The sequence below is a fragment of the Urocitellus parryii genome, chromosome 6 (assembly GCF_045843805.1).
Source record: "Urocitellus parryii isolate mUroPar1 chromosome 6, mUroPar1.hap1, whole genome shotgun sequence".
NCBI classification, from domain to species: Eukaryota; Metazoa; Chordata; class Mammalia; order Rodentia; family Sciuridae; genus Urocitellus; species Urocitellus parryii.
Window position 1 is genome coordinate 170,438,461 of NC_135536.1, and position 18,383 is coordinate 170,456,843.

General features: G+C 48.4%; 3 protein-coding genes across 3 annotated transcripts in view; 2 read left to right on the top strand and 1 right to left on the bottom strand.

Moving 5' to 3' along the window:
• The window catches only part of Cdc25b (cell division cycle 25B), a 16,819-nt gene extending 9,974 nt beyond the window's left edge, over nt 1-6,845 (bottom strand). Inside the window, exon 1 of the mRNA XM_026385790.2 lies at nt 6,645-6,845. Within this exon, the coding sequence (XP_026241575.2) occupies nt 6,645-6,652 (8 nt within the window). The 5' untranslated portion in view covers nt 6,653-6,845. The remainder of the gene's footprint in view (nt 1-6,644) is intronic.
• A 412-nt stretch (nt 6,846-7,257) lies between these two features.
• Nucleotides 7,258-9,926, top strand: Cenpb (centromere protein B). The gene has a single exon (XM_026385800.2). The coding sequence runs from the start codon at nt 7,293-7,295 to the stop codon at nt 9,123-9,125; it is 1,833 nt and encodes a 610-aa protein (XP_026241585.1). The 5' UTR covers nt 7,258-7,292; the 3' UTR covers nt 9,126-9,926.
• Nucleotides 9,927-10,005: 79 nt separating this feature from the next.
• Spef1 (sperm flagellar 1) lies at nt 10,006-16,298 on the top strand. Its single transcript, XM_026385801.2, has 7 exons — nt 10,006-12,678; nt 13,830-13,941; nt 14,518-14,674; nt 14,873-14,912; nt 15,037-15,097; nt 15,295-15,418; nt 15,538-16,298. The coding sequence occupies exons 1-7, from the start codon at nt 12,570-12,572 to the stop codon at nt 15,643-15,645; spliced, it is 711 nt and encodes a 236-aa protein (XP_026241586.2). The 5' UTR covers nt 10,006-12,569; the 3' UTR covers nt 15,646-16,298.
• The last annotated feature ends 2,085 nt before the right edge of the window (nt 16,299-18,383 follow it).

Sequence of the window (18,383 nt, forward strand, 5' to 3'; positions counted from 1 at the left end):
CCCCCCCCCCGCAAAGGGTTACAGGGCACCACAAATTCACCGGAACTGAGGAGCGGAGGCCGCCAGGTTGGATGTGACCCAAGTTTTTCCTGGCAACGCCACAGTTGGCCTAGGCATGGATTTCTTTCATTTTTTTTTTCTTATTTAATTTATTTCTTACATACATGACAGTAGTGGAGTGCATTATATTCATAAATACCATTCACAGTTTTTTCTTTTTTAAAAAAATATTTTGTTTTTTAGTTGTAGTTGGACATAATACCTTTATTTTATTTATTTTTAGGTGGTGCTGAGGATTGAACCCAAGGCCTCACACGTGCTAGGCGAGTGCTCTACCTCTGAGCCACAGCCCCAGTCCCAGAGTTTTTTTTTTTTTTTTTTTTTTTTTTTTTGGTTTTGGTACCGGGGATTTAATCCAGGGACGCTTAATCATTGAACCACAACCTAGCCCAATTTATTTTTTTATTTTGAGGCAAGATCTCGCTATGTAGCTGAGGCTGGCTTTGAACTCACTATCCCCCTGCCTCAGCCTCCCCAGTAGCTGGGATTACAGGCGTGTGCCACCGAACCTGTTTAGGCCTGGATTTCTGCCTCTGGAATTTGGGGGGTTGTCAGCGACCAAAGAAGTATCTCATTCCCACTGATGACTTGGCTAATTTGGTGTCAATGACACCATATTGTTTAATTGGAGTTTCTTTGATGAGGAGGGAGGCTGAATTTGTCATTAGTTTACAATGATCATCTTCTAATTATCTAATCACCTTCCAGCCAAGCCTATTTCCCTGGAAGGAGCTGGGAGGGCTACACTCAAAAGCTAGATTTTGCATCCTATCTCCCCAGGGAAGAGAGGCTCCTGGCTGGGACGGGGCACAGCTCAGGAAAGCAGGAAAGCACTTTCCCTAGCAATCCCAACTATTTGTCCTAGGACACTGGGTGGGGGTGACAAAAGGGAGGGCGGGCACCAGGTGGTCAGCAAATATGAGAGGAAAGGAGAAAGAAAGATCCTAGCCTGTGAGAGGAGCAACCAAGGTGGGAACTGGGAACTTCTCAATATCAGTTCCTTTGCTGTGCCAGGAGCTATACTGCTGAGGCAGGCAGGGATAGCTGCCCCCGCCCCCTTCATTCTCCCTGGGACTCAAGCTAGAAACCTAGCTTCTAGAAGCTAGCTCCTATCTACATTAGTGGACGGGAATGCTCCACTCTCTTGGACAGCTTCTACTCCAAAGACTGGCAGTGTAACAGCTCTGAGGGTTGCAATTAGAGAGTCAACACAGCAGGTCTCCACCTCCCCACCCCCTCCCACACAAATCCCCACAGGGTATTTGAAGAGGAAACCACCTGCTGTGTGGATTCTGAAAATCTCAGGAATCCTTTGACATCCCACAGGTGGAGGCCTGCATGTCAGCTCTGTGTGTCCAGCTGAATCTCCTTTTGCCAATTAGATCATGGAGTATGTGCTCAGTTAAAACAAAAACCAGTCCATAAAATTAAGTTAAAAGAAATATTTTCAACCAGCATAGTAACAGGACCAAATCTAGCCATATTCTGTTCAGGACACCTGTGGGCTATGGAAGGCTCCATCTCCCCATGGAAGCAAATACCCTGGCACTAAGCACATCAAACTGTAAACTCATTCAAGAGCATCTGATGTGACCCCTGGGGCCTGGGCAGAAGAGGAGCAAACATACTTCTTTTGTTGTTGTTTTAATTTGTAACGAATGCTACCAAATAAAGCATTTTTAGGCTTGTCAGTTACTTTTGATAGTAACATGCAACTTTAATGAGATGTAGTATCTCTATGATACTATTTTATAAAGTTTTCCCCTATTTTTTCATTGGTGCATAAACTTCTTATTTCCATAATCCCTTCTGTTTCTCCAAGCCAGCTACCACACAGCTTCACCTTTGTGGGACTTCCCCTCCCTGTGGATTTTTCTGTCATGGCTAATGGCATGTTTAATGTTTTGTTGTTGTTGTTGTTGTTGTTGTGTGTGTGTGTTGGAGATCAAACCCAGGGTCTCCCACATGCTAGACAAGTGCTCTACCACCAAGTTACACCTCCAGCACTTCTTTTAATTAGTTAATTATTTATTTTGGTACTGGGGATTGAACCCAGAGGGGATTTTACCACTGAGCCACATTCCCAGAGCTTTTTATTTATTTAATTTTTTGAGACAGGGTCTTACTAAGTTACTTAAAGCCTTGCTAAGTTACTGAGGCTGGCCTCAAACTTGTGATCCTCCTTTCTCAGCCTCCTGAGTCACTTTTATTTTTAGACAGTATTGCCAGTCTGGCCTCCCACTTGTGATATTTCTTCCTCAGGTTTCTGAGTTGCTGGGATTACAGGCATGGGCAGCCACACCCAGCTATGTTAAAGGGTTTTAGGTAATCCTAGAGGCTCAGGAGACTGAGGCAGGAGGATTGCAAGTTCAAAGCCAGCTTCAGCAATGGGGAGGGGCTAAGCAACTCAGTGAGACCCTGTCTCTAAATAAAATACATAATAAGACTGAGAATACAGCTCAGTGGCTGAGAGCCCTTGAGTTCAATCCTGGGTATCCCTGCCCCTCCAAAATGGTTACCATGGCACCACAAATTCAAACAAAGTTGAATATTTAAATGTTACAAAAAGACAGTGAAGCAGGACCAATGTTCAGGACCCCTCCCCACAGGCAGCTACTATTATAAATGCGTTACATATTTTACAGAAGATAGTTTATAGCCAGTAGAAATGTAATAGCAGGCATGAATGTGAGCCACATATAGGATTTAAAATTTTCTAGTAATAACAACATTTAAAAAAAATAATAAAATGCTGGGCATGGTAGCCCATGCCTGTAATCCCAGCAGCTTGGGAGGCAGAGGTAGGAGGATTGAAAGTTCCAGGCCAGCCTCAGCAACTTAGAGAGGTCCTGTCTCAAAATAAAATATAAAAAGGGTTGGGGATGTAACTTAGTGCTTGAGTGCCCTGGGTTCAATCCCTGCTACAAAACAAAAATAAACAATCAAAAAAAAAAAGGAAATAGGAGATATGGTTCAGTGGTAAAGTGCTTACCTAGCATGCCCAAGGCCTTGGGGTCAATCCTCAACATTGCAAAAAAAATTAAATAAATAAAAAATAAAAAGAAACACAGGAGACTACTTTGAAACTGGCAACATGTCAATAAAATTATTAATGAGATATTTTACATACTTTTTTGACAGTTTCAAAATCCAATGGATAGCTTTAAAACCTGGATATCTTCAAAATCCAATGTGCATTTTACACTCACAGCATTTCTCAACTTGAACTTGCCACATTTCAAGGGCTCCATAGCCACATGGGTTAATGAACAATGCAGGAATATACATTTACAAGCATGTGTATGCCTGTATTTTTAAAACTACAAAAACAATATATGAAACATTGTTCCATACATTTCTTTCTTCACTTCACTTAGAGATGGATCCATATGAGTACCATATGGCCTATGCTTACTCAAGTCCCTAATGCTGAACATTTAGGTTATTGGCTTTGACAATGATTAACAGCAAGTACATCTGTTGGTGCCTGGATGCTGCCTATCTATAGAATAAATTCCTAAGATGGGGCTACTACTGAGAGAAACAGCGTATATATTAAAATCTCCTTTTCCATTTTCCTGCATCTTACTTATCTCCTTAAACTGAGTGAGCTACCAAAGAATAGGGACCAAGTCATTCACCTATTCCAGTCTCCAGGCATCTTGCATAGGTCAAGATCAAGGTTGGTCTCTGACCTTAATAATCCATTTGTAAAGATTTCATTTCAGAAGAGGATAAAAGTATACATGGAAGTATGTGTATTGAGTCATTGTGTTTCAATATGAAAGGTAGCTTCTCTGTATTTTTAGTATCTGCAGCCTTTAAAGAGAATGGGCACTTCCAAGACTGAGGCAGGAGGATTGAAGTTCAAGGCCAGCCTTAGCAACTTAGAAAGACCCTAAAATAAAAATAACTGGAGGGGGGGGCTGGGGATACAGCTTGGTTGGTAGAGTGCTTGCCATGGGTTCAATCCCTAGTACAAAACAAAACAAAAAACAAAACAAAACAAAAAACCCACAAACAACTGAACAACTGGGGCTGTAGCTCAGTGGTTGAGCACCTCTGGGTTCAATCCTCAGTACTTAAAAGGCAGTTGAGCAGGGATGCCTGATGCTTGACGTCTGATGGGCTCAATATGCAAAATGTCAAATATTGGATGATTACATATTGGGCTCCTGAAAATGGCATTTAAAAATTTTTGAGATTTTATTTATTTGGTACTGAGGATTGAACCTAAGGATGATCTACCACTGAACCACATCCCCAGCCCTTTTTAATTTTTTGGTACTGGGGATTAAACTCAGGGGCACTTGACCTCTGAGTCACATCCCCAGCCCTACCGTGCATTTTGTTTAGAGACAGGGTATCCCTGAGTTGCTTAGCAGTTGCTGAGGCTGGCTTTGAATCTGAGTTTCTCCTGCTCCAGCCTCCGAAACTGCTGGGATTACAGGCATGTTCTACCACTCCCAGCTTTATTTTTAATTTTAAGATAAGGTCTCACTAAATCGGTTAGGGCCTTGCTAAATTGCTGAGGTTAGCCTCAAATTTGTGATCCTCCTTCCTCAGCCTCCCAAGTCACTGAGACTACAGGCATGTGCCACCATACCTAGTTTGGAAAATGGTATTTTAAACAAAGTTTTCCTAGAGTAAAAGAAGCATGAAATTCACCTATGTTGATATTTGTTAACATGCAAATATGTTCACAATATGAGCTACAAAATATTATACCAAATGTGTCCCATTAATAATAATATACAGCTGGGCACGGTGGCGCACGCCTAATCCCAGTGGATCAAGAGGCTACGGCAGGAGCATCTCAAGTTCAAAACCAGCCTCTGCAACTGCAAAGCACTAAGCAACTCAGTGGGACCCTGTCTCTAAATAAAACACAAAATAGAGCTGGGGATGTGGCTCAGTAGCTGAGTGCCTGAGTTCAGTCCCCACTATCCCCCTAAACAAACAAACAAAACCACAAAACAATATACATAAACCAGGTGTGGTGACATAAACCTATAATCCTAGCAATTTAAGAAGCTGAGGCAGGAGGATCACAAATTCCAGGCCAGACAGACCCTGTCTTACTATAAAAAAATAAAAAGGGCTCTAGATATAGCCCAGTAGTAGAGTACTCCTGGATTTAATCCCCAGGAGGGGAAAACAACAACAAAAACAATTTATGTCAGAACATATGAAGAGCTCCTAAAAGTAAAGAAAAATGGCTGGGAACATAGCTCAGTGGTACAATATGGGCTTAGCAATGCACAAGGCTCTGGGTTTGATTACTAGCACACACATGTACCTGCACACATAAAGAAAGAAGAAAAAGAAAAGAAAGATTGGAGCTGGGATTATGGCTCAGAGGTAGAGTGCTTGCCTAGCATTCGTGAGGCACTGGGTTCGGTTCTCAGCACCACGTAAAAATAATAAAATAAAGTTATTGTGTATACCTATAACTAAAAACTAAATGTTAAAAAAAGAAAGACAAACACAAGAAATATAGGCAAAGGATAGAACTAGAAAATTCACAGCTAGGCATGGTGGTGCACACCTATAATCCCAATAATTTGGGAAGCTGAGGCAGGATAATCATCAAGTTCAAGGCCAGCCTCAGCAATTTAGCAAGGCTCTGTCTCAAAATAAAAAACAAAAAAAGAAGGCTGGGGATATAGCTCAGTTGGTAGAGTATTTGCTCCACATGCACAAGGCCCTGGGTTCAATCCCCCCCCCACACACACACATACAAAAGGGGGGGGGCTGGGGATCCCTGGGTTAAATCCTCAGTTAAAAAAATTAAATTAAATTTAAAAAAATAAATTAATAAAAAAATCCACAAGACTCAAATCCTAATAAGTTGTATTTTCTTCCCTTGGTTTTCAGACCATTTCCCCCTGTGGCTTCAACAGCTCCATATGCTTCTTTTGATGGTCCTTTCTTGCACCCCCTTAACCTTGTAGCACCCAGGGCACTGTCTTTGGTCCTCTTTTCTTGTCTACACCCACTCACTGGAACCTTCATCCAGTCTCAGGTTCTCAACCTGTCTCCTTGGGTTGCTGTTCTACCCCAGGTTTTAAAACACTGCAATGAACTTGTTTTAAGAACTCATCATTTTTATGTATTTTGGTGCTGGAGGAGGAGGTTTCATGGATTTATGTGTGTAAATGCTTATGTATATTCAAGACATTATTTCTATAGGTGCAAAGGTACATGTATAGCTATGTGCGTGGAAAAGCCCAGGCAGCGAAACACTGAGTTATTATCAGTATTTATCTTTACAGTGTGGGATTACTAGATCTTTTAAAATATCATTAGGATCATCAAACAAAACTATGGTGTTGTCTATACATATAACCTAAGTGTGTAACAATGGGTTAAGTGGGTTAGTGCTCATCCACACTTAGAACTATATACAACCGTTAGAAAAGCATGTTCGATATGGTAAAATTATCATCATTAGATTCTAGATAAAACAGATGCCAGATATACGTTCTAGATAGCATGATGCGTTTTATCCATTAAAAACAAAACAAAACAAAAAAAAACTGTGCCTAGAGAAAAGATTGCAAGGAAATGTATCAAAATGTTACCTGCGCATCTCTCCAGGTGCTGGTGTGAAAAGCGATTTTAGCGATTTTTAGCTTCGGGTATTTTTCAATTTCCGAAAAAAAAAATGAGGGTCATTTTCACCCTAAACCTAAGGCGACGGGAGGAGTTATTTTGCTTTTTATGCAGCAAATCGCTCTCCACCGAGAGCAGTGGCAGCGCAGCGCGTCACCGCCTGTGCGGTTACCGGCGGGTCACCCGGAGGCCCGAGCACTGGCCGGTCCCGCAGGCCGCAGCGCCCCCGGTGGCAGGTCCGGGGCGGCGGGAAGGGGATGGGCACGGAGGACCGGGAGGCGGCGCCGGGCGTCCCCGCGCTTCCCGCGAGATCCCGCTCCGTGTGCTCCGCCCCGATCGCCGCGCTCTCAGATCCCCGCGTCGCGGCACTTCCTGCCTTCCGCGCCCGCGCCTCCCACTCTCACCCGTGCTCGTCGCCTGCCGCCAGCCGCCCGGCGCCGCCCCAGGAGGTGCCCCCGGCCCGGCCGGGTCACCACCCCGCCCGCCGCCCCGCGAGCCGCTTTGTCTCGGGCGGGGCGCGCGGGAGAGGCCGCCAAGTGCCCCCCGCCGCGGGCCCGGGCCCCCCGCCCCGGGGCGGCGGCGGCGGTGCCGGGCCCCGGGGCGGGGGGCGCGCCGGGATGGGCCCCAAGCGGCGGCAGCTGACGTTCCGGGAGAAGTCGCGGATCATCCAGGAGGTGGAGGAGAACCCGGACCTGCGCAAGGGCGAGATCGCGCGGCGCTTCAACATCCCGCCGTCCACGCTGAGCACCATCCTGAAGAACAAGCGCGCCATCCTGGCGTCGGAGCGCAAGTACGGTGTGGCCTCCACCTGCCGCAAGACCAACAAGCTGTCCCCCTATGACAAGCTGGAGGGATTGCTCATAGCCTGGTTCCAGCAGATCCGCGCCGCTGGCCTGCCCGTCAAGGGCATCATCCTCAAGGAGAAGGCTCTGCGTATAGCCGAGGAGCTGGGCATGGACGACTTCACTGCCTCCAACGGCTGGCTGGACCGCTTCCGCCGGCGCCATGGTGTGGTGTCCTGCAGTGGTGTGGCCCGTGCCCGGGGACGAAACAGTGCTCCCCGGACCCCAGCAGCACCTGCCAGCCCGGCTGCTGTGCCCTCGGAGGGCAGTGGTGGGAGTACGCCTGGCTGGCGCGCCCGGGAGGAGCAACCGCCGTCTGTGGCCGAGGGATACGCCTCCCAGGACGTGTTCAGCGCCACCGAGACCAGTCTTTGGTATGACTTTCTGCCCGACCAGGCGGCGGGGCTGTGCGGAGGCGATGGAAGGGCGCGCCAAGCCACCCAGCGCTTAAGCGTCTTGCTGTGCGCCAATGCCGATGGCAGCGAGAAGCTACCCCCTTTGGTGGCCGGCAAATCAGCTAAGCCTCGTGCGGGACAAGGTGGCCTGCCCTGCGACTACACTGCCAACTCTAAGGGTGGTGTCACCACCCAGGCACTGGCCAAGTACTTGAAAGCCCTGGACACCCGAATGGCTGCAGAGTCTCGCCGGGTCCTGCTGCTGGCAGGCCGCTTGGCTGCCCAGTCCCTGGACACTTCAGGCCTGAGGCACGTGCAGCTGGCCTTCTTCCCTCCGGGCACTGTGCATCCCTTGGAGCGAGGAGTGGTCCAACAGGTGAAAGGCCACTATCGCCAGGCTATGCTGCTCAAGGCCATGGCCGCCCTAGAGGGCCAGGATCGCTCAGGCCTGCAGCTGGGCCTCATGGAGGCCCTGCACTTTGTGGCTGCAGCGTGGCAGGCAGTGGAGCCTTCGGACATAGCCACCTGTTTTCGGGAGGCTGGTTTTGGAGGTGGCCCTAATGCCACCATCACCACTTCCCTCAAGAGTGAGGGAGAAGAAGAGGAAGAGGAGGAGGAGGAAGAAGAAGAGGAGGAAGAAGAAGAGGAGGAGGAGGGTGAAGGGGAAGAGGAGGAGGAGGAGGAAGAAGAAGAAGGGGAGGAGGAGGAGGAAGGAGGAGAAGGAGAGGAGTTGGGGGAGGAAGAGGAGGTAGAGGAGGAGGGTGATGTTGATGATAGTGATGAAGAAGAGGAGGAAGAGGAGGAAAGCTCTTCTGAGGGCTTGGAGGCCGAGGACTGGGCCCAGGGAGTAGTGGAGGCTGGAGGCAGCTTTGGGGGTTACAGTGCCCAGGAGGAGGCACAGTGCCCTACCCTCCATTTCTTGGAAGGTGGGGAGGACTCAGAGTCAGATAGTGAGGAAGAGGAGGAAGATGAGGATGAGGATGAGGAGGATGAAGATGACGAAGATGATGATGAGGATAGTGATGAGGTGCCTGTACCCAGCTTTGGGGAGGCCATGGCTTACTTTGCCATGGTCAAGAGGTACCTGACCTCCTTCCCCATTGATGACCGTGTGCAGAGCCACATCCTCCACTTGGAACATGATCTGGTCCACGTGACTAGGAAGAACCACGCCAGGCAGGCGGGAGTTCGGGGTCTTGGACATCAAAGCTGAGCCCCCTGGGCATAGCCATTGCCTGACCCAGAAGGGCAGCACCAGTCCTGGGGCAGAGAACTCTGTGCAACCACTGTGGATGGAGCCAGAAGGGGGGAGCCCCAGGGCCTTTAGTAATGTTTCCCTGGCCCTGAGATAGGCCCAGGGGCTGAGGTCTGCCTCACTGCCTGCTTATTGCCTCTTTCTCAAAATCCTTTCCTCCCCATTTGCCCCTGGGCTAGGGGACCAGGTGGGGTGAGTGGGGAGCTGTCCGGTGCTACCACACCGTGCCATCAGTGAACTAGACCATAGTGGCAGCCAGGGATGGGCCCTGGAAGCTCCCGGCCGGAGAGTGCCTCTCCCCCTGCCGTCCACACCAGGTCTTCGGTGGGGGGGACCTCAAAGCCATTCTGGGAAGGGCTCCAGAGGAAGGTCCAGCCTGGGTCCCCACAAGGCTGGCAGCCCCACCCCCATCCCTGGGCCGCCTCAAGAAGCACAGTCTAACTCATGGCAGGCTCCTAAGCTTGCCTCTGCCTGCTTTCCACCTCCCTAATCCCTTCCTTTGGCCCAGTCCTTGTGACTTTGGCCCTTGGTTTTCTTTTCAGATTGGAGGTTTCCAAGAGGCCCTTCAGGGGAGTGATACTGGGTACCTCCCCTGTGGGCAGCTGCAGGCCCTGTGCCTCTCATCCCTCTCTGGCAGGGCCCCATCCTGGGCAGAGGGGCCTGGGGCTGGGCCCAGAGTCCAGCCATCCAGCTGCTCCTTTCCCAGTTTGAATTCAATAAATCTGTCCACTCCCCTTTTGTGGGGGTGAACGTTTTAACAGCCAAGGGTGCATCCTTCATGGTCTGGGCTTGCGTCTGTCTTGGGGGACACATGCTTTCCCTCTTCCCTTTGGTCCTTGCTCTCTCTGGTGGGACATAGAAGCAAGGGTTGAGAGGGTGGGTGGCCCTGATTGGGATGAGGGGCAGCAGGAGCTGTCAACATCCATGTCTAAGAGTTATTTATAGAGACTTGGGAAAGAAGGGGTCTTCAGTGTACCCATCTAAGGGTAGATTTGAGGAAGCCTACACCTGCACTGCTTTGGGGTTAGAGAAAAGCTCTTGGTTTCTTGGCTGGGGGCAGGAAAGAGGGAGCCAATAGTCTGTCGGGCTAAATCAGACAATATGCACCTGAGGACTAGACCCACCAGGGCTGGTTAAAGAAGATCCTTGCAAGAGTTGGACTAGAACAGAAAGTTTGTTGGGACAGCTCTTGTGGGTCAAGTTGGAGTTTGGAGGGGCATATGGAGAACCCTTTGATTTGCCTTTGGTGCCTTAGAGAGATGTTTTGTTTTTTGAGGTCTTTCCCAGGCTGCTCTCAAACTCCTGGTTCAAGTGATCCTACTGCTATACTCTCCTGAGTAGTTGGGATATAGGCATGCTGGTGGCACCTGGTTAAGGCCTTTCATTAATGGCCCTCTGCAAACCTGGTGGCCACCTTTGCAGACAGTGGTAGGAGGAAGGTGAAATTTTCTAGGAGCAAATTGTACCACCAAGAAGTTGATGCAGTGCCCTCCAGGGGCTCCCCTGTCCAAAAGTAAGGACAGGCCCTTTTCTGTCCTACACCTCCTGTTTTCAGGGCCCAGTACTTTTCTCCATAACCCTTCCTCATTGAAGCCCTCAGGCCCCAGAGGTTCCAGCCAGGGGAGGGCCTGAGCCTGAGTAGGGCAGGCAGCTCTGGGGCTCAAACCGGTTTTCCCACCCTGCCTGGGACTGGCACTTCACCTCTGGTTTCCTCCCAACCCCTCACCACCCCTTTGCTACCAAGTTCCTCTTCTCCCTACCCTGGAATGTTGGGTGGGGGATATTCTTTGCCTGCACTGGGTGTGGTTCCTCCCAGAAAGGCAAGGCCATTGTGCATCACTTTAAAACAAGAAGGTGGAATGACTTCCACTTTTGGCCTTCTGCACTTTTGGCACTCCCCTCCAGGCCTTGAAGGCTTTGAAACATAGTGACAACAAAAAGGACTTGAGATTATCCGTTGGCATCACCCCCATTCCTTTATCTGAACTCTGGAGGAGGAGACCAGGGAGCCAAAATCAAGCCCAACCTACCCCCCCAACACACACACACATCCCATGTGCTCTGGAGTGAGTAGGAGGGAACAGTGGTGTTCTCCCCAAGTGACCCTGGCCAACTCAGGTCCCTTACTTCAAGTACTAACTAGGCAAATCACTTCCAGCTGTTTTTTGTCAACAAGAACACCTCTTGCTGGAACTGAGATGATCTCATTAGTGATCATACTGCTGATACTAATAGGGCCTTACAGTGTATCAGGCTTAAACACTTTCCAAAGTGCCCACAAGATAGGAAAAACCATGACAAATAGGCATAGAGAGGTTTGGTGATATACCCAAAGCCACACTTGTGTTAGAAGGAAGCTTTCTCCCCAGGCTGACCCTAGAAGTACTCCTTTACTGCTACCCTGTACCTATTCATTAATGAGGGATCCATCTTCCTAACTCTTGTAGGGTTGCGTTTGAAGTGGAGCTGTTTACTAAAATCAATTGCCAATCCATGGTTGAATAGCTCTTTGAAAGATGAGGAATGCAGATAGATGTAGCTCTTGCTTCTGTACCTGTAACCAACTCCCATTACCCCCAATTACATACAAATACAGGTCTTTTGTAAATGTTAACATCTTTCCATTTTATAAGTTCTTTCCTATTCATTACCCCCACACACACACAAGTAGGTGAGAACTGTCCCCATTTCACAAAGGAGCAAATAGGGTGATGGAGTTGAATGACTTGCTTAAGGTACTGACTTTGAACTCTGTGCTTTCTCTGGGAGTTTTGGTTACCTATTAAATGTCCCTCCAGAACACTGGTGGGATGAGGAAGTGGCAGTGGCCCTTTGAGTACAGAACTTTGGGAGGGAGCCAGCAAGGGAGCACTGTCACACAGAAGTCAATCTCACAGCTCATATGGGTAGCAGATTATTAACAGTACTCCCAAATGGAGGTGATTATTATTATGGCAATGCTTTCCTTCATTTAGGACTGATAGCTAAAGGGCACATAAAGAGGATCCCAGCCCTGGGGATACTGGTGCCAGGGTTCTGGGGGCCTGTTCGGCTTTGGCAGATCTCAGAATGGGTCAGCAGGTGGTATGGGTGTAGAGGTGATGCCTTTTTGGAGAAAAAGGGAAGATAAGGACACCTAACTCTTTACAACTCTGGAGCCCAGGAAAGGGTAGCTGGAAAAAACTACAACTCCCAGAAGGCCCTGCTTCAAGGCGAGTCGGCAATGGTTGCCATGGTTTCAGAAAACAATATGGCTGCTCCCAGATGGGACGTAAGTCTTTGGGCTAGGGAGGCAGAGGCAGGTCCGGACGCCCGCAGTGGCGAGAGAGGAAGCGTTTGAGGGGTCGTGAGGCTGGGTCTGGACGCTGCACGATTGGAACGGCTTGACCTTGCTGGGCCCCGATGGCGAGCAGTGTGGATGAAGAAGCGCTGCACCAGCTGTACCTATGGGTAGACAACATCCCTCTGTCCAGGCCCAAGAGAAACCTCTCCCGGGACTTCAGTGATGGAGGTGTGCGCTCCTGTGTGTTTCTGCATATTCTGACCTGTATGGACGTGTGTAAGGGATCTGTGTGCTTACTGTATTTTTGATATTTGGGTAACTGTGGTGTGTGTGTATATGGGTGAGATCTACCTCCTGGGACTTCAACTGTGGAAGAGTACCCTTGTGTGTGTTTTCTATTTGTTTCTATGTGTGAACAATGTGTGTCTATGTGTATGTCCACCTGTTCTATCTGGTGTGCACATAGTTTGTGTGTGTGTGTGTGTGTGTGTGTGTGACTCCCTCCAGGGACTTTGATGACTAAGATACGTATCTATGTATGTATTTGTGCAGTGTATGTGTTTCAATGAGATTATGTAGTCACAGTCACAGAAATTATAAATTCCAGTAATGTCTTCTGGGGTTTCAGGATGGAATATGCATTTTATATGTACATATTTGAGGAGGCCATGTACATATGTGACTCTGTACTTACATGTGTATTCTACATGTGCACCTATGTGTATCTGGCTTGTGGGTTTTTTTTTTTTTTTACTTGTTTTTGGTTTTGTTTTGTTTTGTACTGAGGGTTGAATCCAGAGGCACTTAACCACTGAGCCACATCCCCCTTTTTAATATTTTACTTAGAGATAGGGTCTCACTGAGTTGCTGAGGTTGGCTTTGAACTCGTGATCCTCCTGCCTCAGCCTCCCAAGCTGCTAGAATTACAGGCATGTGCCACTGCACTAGGCTGACTTGTGTTTTTGTCTTGCATGTCTATACATTCTGCCCTACATATATATCTGTAGTGGGATCTTATCACATGTCTCTGCTTGTATGAGTCTGTGATTCTCTCTGGAACTTTGGTGTTACAGTATGTGTGTCCATGTGAATTCCTAGGGTAAGGCCCCATCCTCCTGAAGAGCTCTTAAGAGACTTATTCTGAGTTTTCCTATGCTCTGAGTTAACGGAAAAGGAATGCAGCTGAATCTTAAATCTGACTGATGATCTTTGTCTCTTCTTTGTTTCCCTCCCTATTATCCTTCCCTTTTCTGCATCTTCCTCCCCACTGGGTTCAATCACTCTGCTGCTTTTTCTATCCCTCCCTTCTCTTCTCCCACCCTCTTCTCCCTTATTCATCCCCCCATCTTCCATGTCTGCTTTCACGGTTACTCCCACAGTCCTGGTGGCAGAGGTCATCAAATTTTATTTCCCAAAGATGGTGGAGATGCACAATTATGTCCCTGCAAACTCTCTCCAGCAGAAGCTCAGCAACTGGGGTCACCTGAACAGGTAAAACAATACTAGGATGCAGGAGTGGAACTCTTCAGCCCCAACCTGCCTGAGTTCCCAGGAAAGCTGCCCCAGCCTCTTCATCTCCTATGGGGTTTGTTGTTATTGTTTATGATCTCTGCACTTTTAATTTCTTTTAAAAATATATTTTAGTTGTTGATATATATTTTGTTTGTTTGTTTATATGCGGTTCTAAGAATTGAACCCAGTGCCTCACACAAGTGCTCTACCACTGAGCCACAAACCCAACCCTCACTTTTAATATCTTAAGAAGAATGTTCACTTACTCTGCTCTTAACTGTCCAGGCTGGGACTGTTTTGACGGTAGGGTTTTGAGGGCTAACACGACAGAATTCATCTGGTAATAAAATCAAGGAACTTTTCTATTGGGAAGGAGACAAAGAACCTTGGGACACCCAATCTCGGGCAGGGGAGGGTGAGGCTCAGATGGCAAGCCCTTCTACTCCCCCTGGGCTGCACACTCAGGACTAAGACAACCGTGCCCCGCCCCTTCTCCACTACTTTGATTTCATTCCCCACAGGACCCAGTCCACCATCCCTATGTCTATCCTGTAGGAAGGTGCTAAACAAACTGAACTTTTCGGTACCAGACGACGTAATGCGCAAGATTGCTCAGTGTGCCCCGGGTGTGGTGGAGTTGGTACTCATCCCGCTGAAGCAGCGCCTGGAGGAGCGGCAAAGGCGCAGGAAGCAGGGCTCCGGTTCCTTACAGGTGGCACCCAGCTCGAATCTCTCCAAATGCTTTGGGGAGGAGAGGTTCCCAGGCAGGGAGAAGCATCGCCTTTGCGATGAGTGTGGGGGAGGGGTGCCTGGCCAAAAGACCTGATCTGGGGAACTGGGGAAGGGCCTAGGGGGCTTTTGGGGGGATGGGTGAGCTGAGACTCACAGTGGACCACTGGGATTCTTTCAGGAGCTGCCTCCCACTGATGGCAGTGGCTACTTGGATGTGGGTAAGGTGGCCTTTCCTCCTTTCTTCTCAGAAAGGTCTTCCTGACCTTCCTATGGCTTGCAGAATCGGAGGGGGAAACAAAATAGAGCTACAGCAATGTCACTCCTCCATTTGCCTTGTCTCAGATGTATCCCAGAAAACACGAGGGGAAGGTGCACCAGAACCCCAAGGAGGAGAGCAGCTCAGGTAAAGAAGCTGGAAGCAGTATGATCTCAACAGGCTGGGTAATCTCCCCACTCGGGCTGGGGGACGGTGATTGGGTGTGGAAAGGTGGGGAGGGGGAAAAGGGGAGAAGGGGGATAGTGAACGCCCGGCCCAATACACTGGAAGGGTGAGGGTGGAGCCCAAGGTCCAGGCCTCCGCTAAGATGCTTCCTACCTCAGGATGGGGCGGCTGCTGGCGCCCCGGCCTCCTGGGTATAGCCAGGCGCTGCAGGGCGACCCAAGCTTCGTCCTTCAGATTGCTGAAAAGGAGCAGGAGCTGTTGGCCTCGCAAGAGACCGTGCAGGTGAGGGCAGGAGACCGTGTAGGTGAGGGCGCACTGGGAAGCCTTAGGGGGTTAGGGGCTGCAGAGTCGGGGCAGGACAGCCAGTGGCTAGGTTTGATTTGTGTGCGACGCCCACCCAGGTCCTGCAGATGAAGGTGAGGCGCCTGGAGCACCTGCTTCAGCTCAAGAACGTGCGCATCGAGGACCTTTCCCGGAGGCTCCAGCAGGCGGAGCGCAAGCAGCGGTGAGCTGCGCCTGAACGTCCCACTATGGGTCAGAGCCCAGACGTCTCGACCCACCCACCCAACAGCAGACGCAAGATTGGGAGGGCGGAGCCAGCTGCTCAGCCCTTGTGCCTCTCTCCCTGGGGATGGGAGTGAGCATAGGGGCGTTAGGACTGGAGCCCTAGGAACCGAAGTTCGCGACTGAGCCGCCTCCTTACACTCCACCCGGGCCAGGAGAATGGACCGCTTTCCAGAGCCCAGAAGCCACGTGCGGAGACCCAGCGTGCCCACCAAAGCAGTGCCCAACACCTGGGGTCCCGCCTTGGAACTCCAGGTGTTGGGCCCTAAGAAGTCGTCTCTTGGTTCAGTCCACACCCCCAGACCCAGGTCACCGCCCAGCTCTGAGGCCAGCGATGTCTTCATCCAGACTAGTTCTCCATGGCCTCAGACACACGGGAAATTGCCCCTAGAAACCGAGTGGCTCCCATGCCCCTCCTGGGTGCTCACCTGGGACCCATCTCGAGGCTGGAGACCGAAGCAGCTGGAGAGGAAGGCGTGATGAGTGGGAATAGCCAGAAATAGGAGACACATCCGTGGGTACCTATAGCAGTCTCCCTCCCAGCCCATTGGGTACTGTCGGGTGTGCCTGGGGTGTGTCTGTGACAGGGCTGCCCTCATTAAAGGTGGTGTTGTGCTTTCTTTCCTGTGCCTGCTTTATCTTTCTGCCTGGATCCCTGAAGGCAGCAAATCTCCACCCCCACCTTGTCCTCCACTCTGCCACCCTGTATCCCCCTTCAGTGAAAGTGTCATGAACCCAGAATGGGTCTCATCTTATGGGTGGTGGGTCCCGTGTACTCACTGCTTGGTATATTGAAGAGATCACCAAGGGTCAGGTTTTTGGTTTTTTAAGGAGAATTTTTTAATATTTATTTTTTAGTTTTGGTGTACTCAACATCTTTATTTTTATGTGGTGCTGAGGATCGAACCCAGCGCTCCGCACATGCCAGGCGAGCGAGCTACCACTTGAGCCACATCCCCAGCCCAAGGGTCAGTTTTTGTGAACTATAACAGCCTGATTTCTAATCCTGGCTTAAATGGACCCCCAAATGTATACCTTCACAGTGTCCTGCAACTTTGTCCAAACCCAACCCTAAACCCAGGCCTCAGATTCTCCCCAACTGTGGCCACACCCTTGCCCTCAACTGCCCATGGACTGACCCCTTATCTTGGCTTTCTGTATGATTCCTGACTGTGCACACACTGCCCAAGTTCTATGGACTGAGGCCAACTTTATTCCCAACACTGACCAAGACACCAGGGCCTTGGTATGACCTTAACTCTGATGATTTGCTGACTACCAATAATGTGGAACATTTGTAAATCCTGAGTTATAGCAATTCCATTCCTAGGCGCATCCCCAGGGGAAACTTAAAACTGTTGTGTTCTGTGTTCTCAGAGATAAGTTACAGCAATATTCATAGCAATGCTCCAATGGCAACAATAAAAAATAACCTGTATTAGTTATCACCATATAATAAATTGCCTCTAGAGATTTAAAACAACACATTTATTTATTTTTTAAAGACAGAGAATTTTTTAATATTTATTTTTCTTTAGTTTTCGGCAGACACAACATCTTTATTTGTATGTGGTGCTGAGGATCAAACCACTAGCTTCTCCCACACACTGACCACAGTTCTAACACTCTTTTTAGTCAACATTAGATTTCCAGAGTTCCATTCTCTAAAACTTCCATTCACTTAACCGTATGTATAGGCTCCTATATGTGATACTAGTAGTCATAGCTTATATGAAGAATCTGAGGAAACATCAGTTGGGCAGATTATGGTTCTGCTTAGCAGGAGCACAGTGGCCCTAGAATACAAGTTCGGTGACTGGGTTGTGCCCTAAAGAATCTGTTGGCCTCTCCATGACAAAGGTTGGGCTGGGTCTAGGAGGCTCTTCTTCCTTGAGACCCCTCCACCCGTTATCAGACATACCTGAGACTGTACCAACCCATAGTCATATCTCCCATGACCCACAAATCAAATCCCAGAAGCAATTGGAGGATTTTGCTAAATGTCTCTTGGGGATATTAAAGTAGATTACATCTTACATTATAGCTCTATAACTCTTCTTTAAATATCTCTCTCATTCCCAAAATTCCCCTTGGACAGCCAATGCTGTCTCTCCCATTTCTGACCCCCACTAATTCTAATTTCCCTGGTTAATTCATTGATTGATTCCCCAAATGTTTATTGAGTGCATATGATGTGCCAAATGCCAGGAACACCAAGAAAAGTATAAAATAGTGTTCACAATCCTGTGGGAGAGAAAGGCATGAAAAGAGTATCCAGAATTTGTTATTTAAATTGAATGCAGTGGTACACACCTATAACCCCAATGACTCAGGAGGCTGAGACAGGAGGATTGCAGGTTTGAGGCCAGCAAGACCCTATTTCACGTGTCAAAATGCACATATAACCAATTAGAACAAATTTAAAAAACAAAAAAAAGATTGTATCTCAAAATAAAAAAATAAAAATGGCTGTGGTTGTAGGTCAGTGGTAGAGCATCCCCCTGGGTTGGGTTCAATCCTCAGTACAAAAAAAAAAAAAAAAAAAAAAAGAAAAAGTTCTATTGTCTATCCTAAATTTACTTTGTCAGTCCTCTACTTCAGAAAGCATTTATTTCCAGGCTTTTGATATTAATAATAATGCAACAATGAATAATCTTATATATTAGTATATTTAGTATTGTAC